The sequence below is a fragment of the Verticillium alfalfae genome, genomic scaffold (assembly GCF_000150825.1).
Source record: "Verticillium alfalfae VaMs.102 supercont1.4 genomic scaffold, whole genome shotgun sequence".
NCBI classification, from domain to species: Eukaryota; Fungi; Ascomycota; class Sordariomycetes; order Glomerellales; family Plectosphaerellaceae; genus Verticillium; species Verticillium alfalfae.
In genome coordinates, this window is record NW_003315035.1 from 1,395,099 (window position 1) to 1,396,715 (window position 1,617).

General features: G+C 59.3%; 1 protein-coding gene across 1 annotated transcript in view; it reads right to left on the bottom strand.

Moving 5' to 3' along the window:
- Positions 1-797: 797 nt before the first annotated feature.
- Positions 798-1,617, bottom strand: part of VDBG_03862 (conserved hypothetical protein) — a gene marked incomplete at both ends in the record, with an annotated part of 2,200 nt that continues 1,380 nt past the window's right edge. Inside the window, one exon of the mRNA XM_003005863.1 lies at positions 798-1,508. Within this exon, the coding sequence (XP_003005909.1) occupies positions 798-1,508 (711 nt within the window). The remainder of the gene's footprint in view (positions 1,509-1,617) is intronic.

Sequence of the window (1,617 nt, forward strand, 5' to 3'; positions counted from 1 at the left end):
GCGGGGCCCGAGCTCTCGTTCATCACAGTCAACCCGGCGCAATTGTCGTGAGGCTCGTTTTTTTTTCTTCAAACAAGTGGGTGGCGTCAGGGGCGTTGGAGGATTCTGCATTTATTTCTCTCTCTCCCTTTCGAGAAAGGAGCACGAGGACTGGGTTCGAGGTAGAGGACATAGGTAGATACCCAGCAATGAAACATGATATCAAACGATCACATTTCTTCCCAACAGATTGAACGGCAAGTATGCCGCCATCACGGAAACGTTCAGATTATGGAAGTTGATCGACTTTTTTTTTTCCGAGGTCATCCAAATCAAAATGTGCTACCTACGTGACACACTCCTGAGGGCCAGGTCATGTCATGTTTCAGGCCTGGCTCTGACCTGCCCTGTTTGACTGACCCAGCCCCCCCCCTTCGTCTTCCGATTGCCTCAACAAAGGAAGGGAGAAAAACCCAGATAACGGAAAAAGCCCATAACGCCAGGGGAGCAGCCGTGGCTGTCTCCCGCAGAACGCCCACGAACGCGAAACCATCCCATGCAGCCGTCCAGAAAGTGTATTATGCATGTCCAAGAAGAAGAAGAAAAAAAAAGCAGAAAACGAAGAAGAGACACGTCAGAAGAGGGCAGGATCACTCCGCGTATACGAGGATAACTTCCGAACCGCACCAAGGTCAAAACTCGCCGGCCAGGAAAGCCCCAAGCGTCATGCGCCCGTCGAAGAGCGCCGTCCAGGCCTCCTCCGCCCACTGCCGCACGACATGACGTTGCAGCAACTGGGCGGCTACCTGGTGAGCAGCCTATGCTCCCGGTGGATCCGCCGCGACCGGCGCGTTGAGATCGGGAGAGGACTGGGTTACGCCGTCGCCAACCGGCAAGCGCAGGCCGGAGTATGGTCGCAGCCAGGGCGCACTGGGATGACGACGCTCGTCGGTCGGCCCACGCCGAGGGGCGCGCGTCAGAGGGGGCATGAGGGGCTCCTCGCGATCGGTCGTCTCAACGCTGATGCTCCGTTGAATCATGTCGTGGAGAAAGTCGGGAATGTCGCTCCACTGGCCAGCCCTCGCTGCACTCAGCATGCGAGGCGGGAAGAGGGTTGTGGGCATGATGGGCGTGTTGGTAGAGTTGGTGGACTGCATCGTCTGTGGCGTGACAAAGGGCAGCTCGCCAGACTCGATGGCGTTCTTGAGCCACTGCTCCCACTCCTCGTCGAGGACGGTGGCGTGCTCGCCTGCCTCGCGGCGGGCGACGCGCTCCCTGAGTCGCTCGTTGAGGGCCGTGCCCACGCTCTCCATCTCCTCGTCTGTGTCTTCGCCCTCCATGTCCTCATCGTCGGATGCTGCCTCCGTGTCTGCAGTGCGGCCGCGGCTGGCGGAAACCAGAGGACGGTCTTCAGGCTCGACCCACTCGGAGAACTCGTCGGCGGCCGTGTCTCTGATTGTGATGCCCTGTTCCTTCTCGTAGCGCTCCTTGGCCCATTTTGTGCCCTCCCATTTGGTCAAGTTGGCGATCTCGTTGGGCGTGAGCCGCAGGCTGTCAAAGGCGCGGAAGAGGCGACGGTGCCAGGGCCACCTGCTCAGTCGGATTCGGTGCACGGGGTTGCAGTAGTCGAGGCCAGGA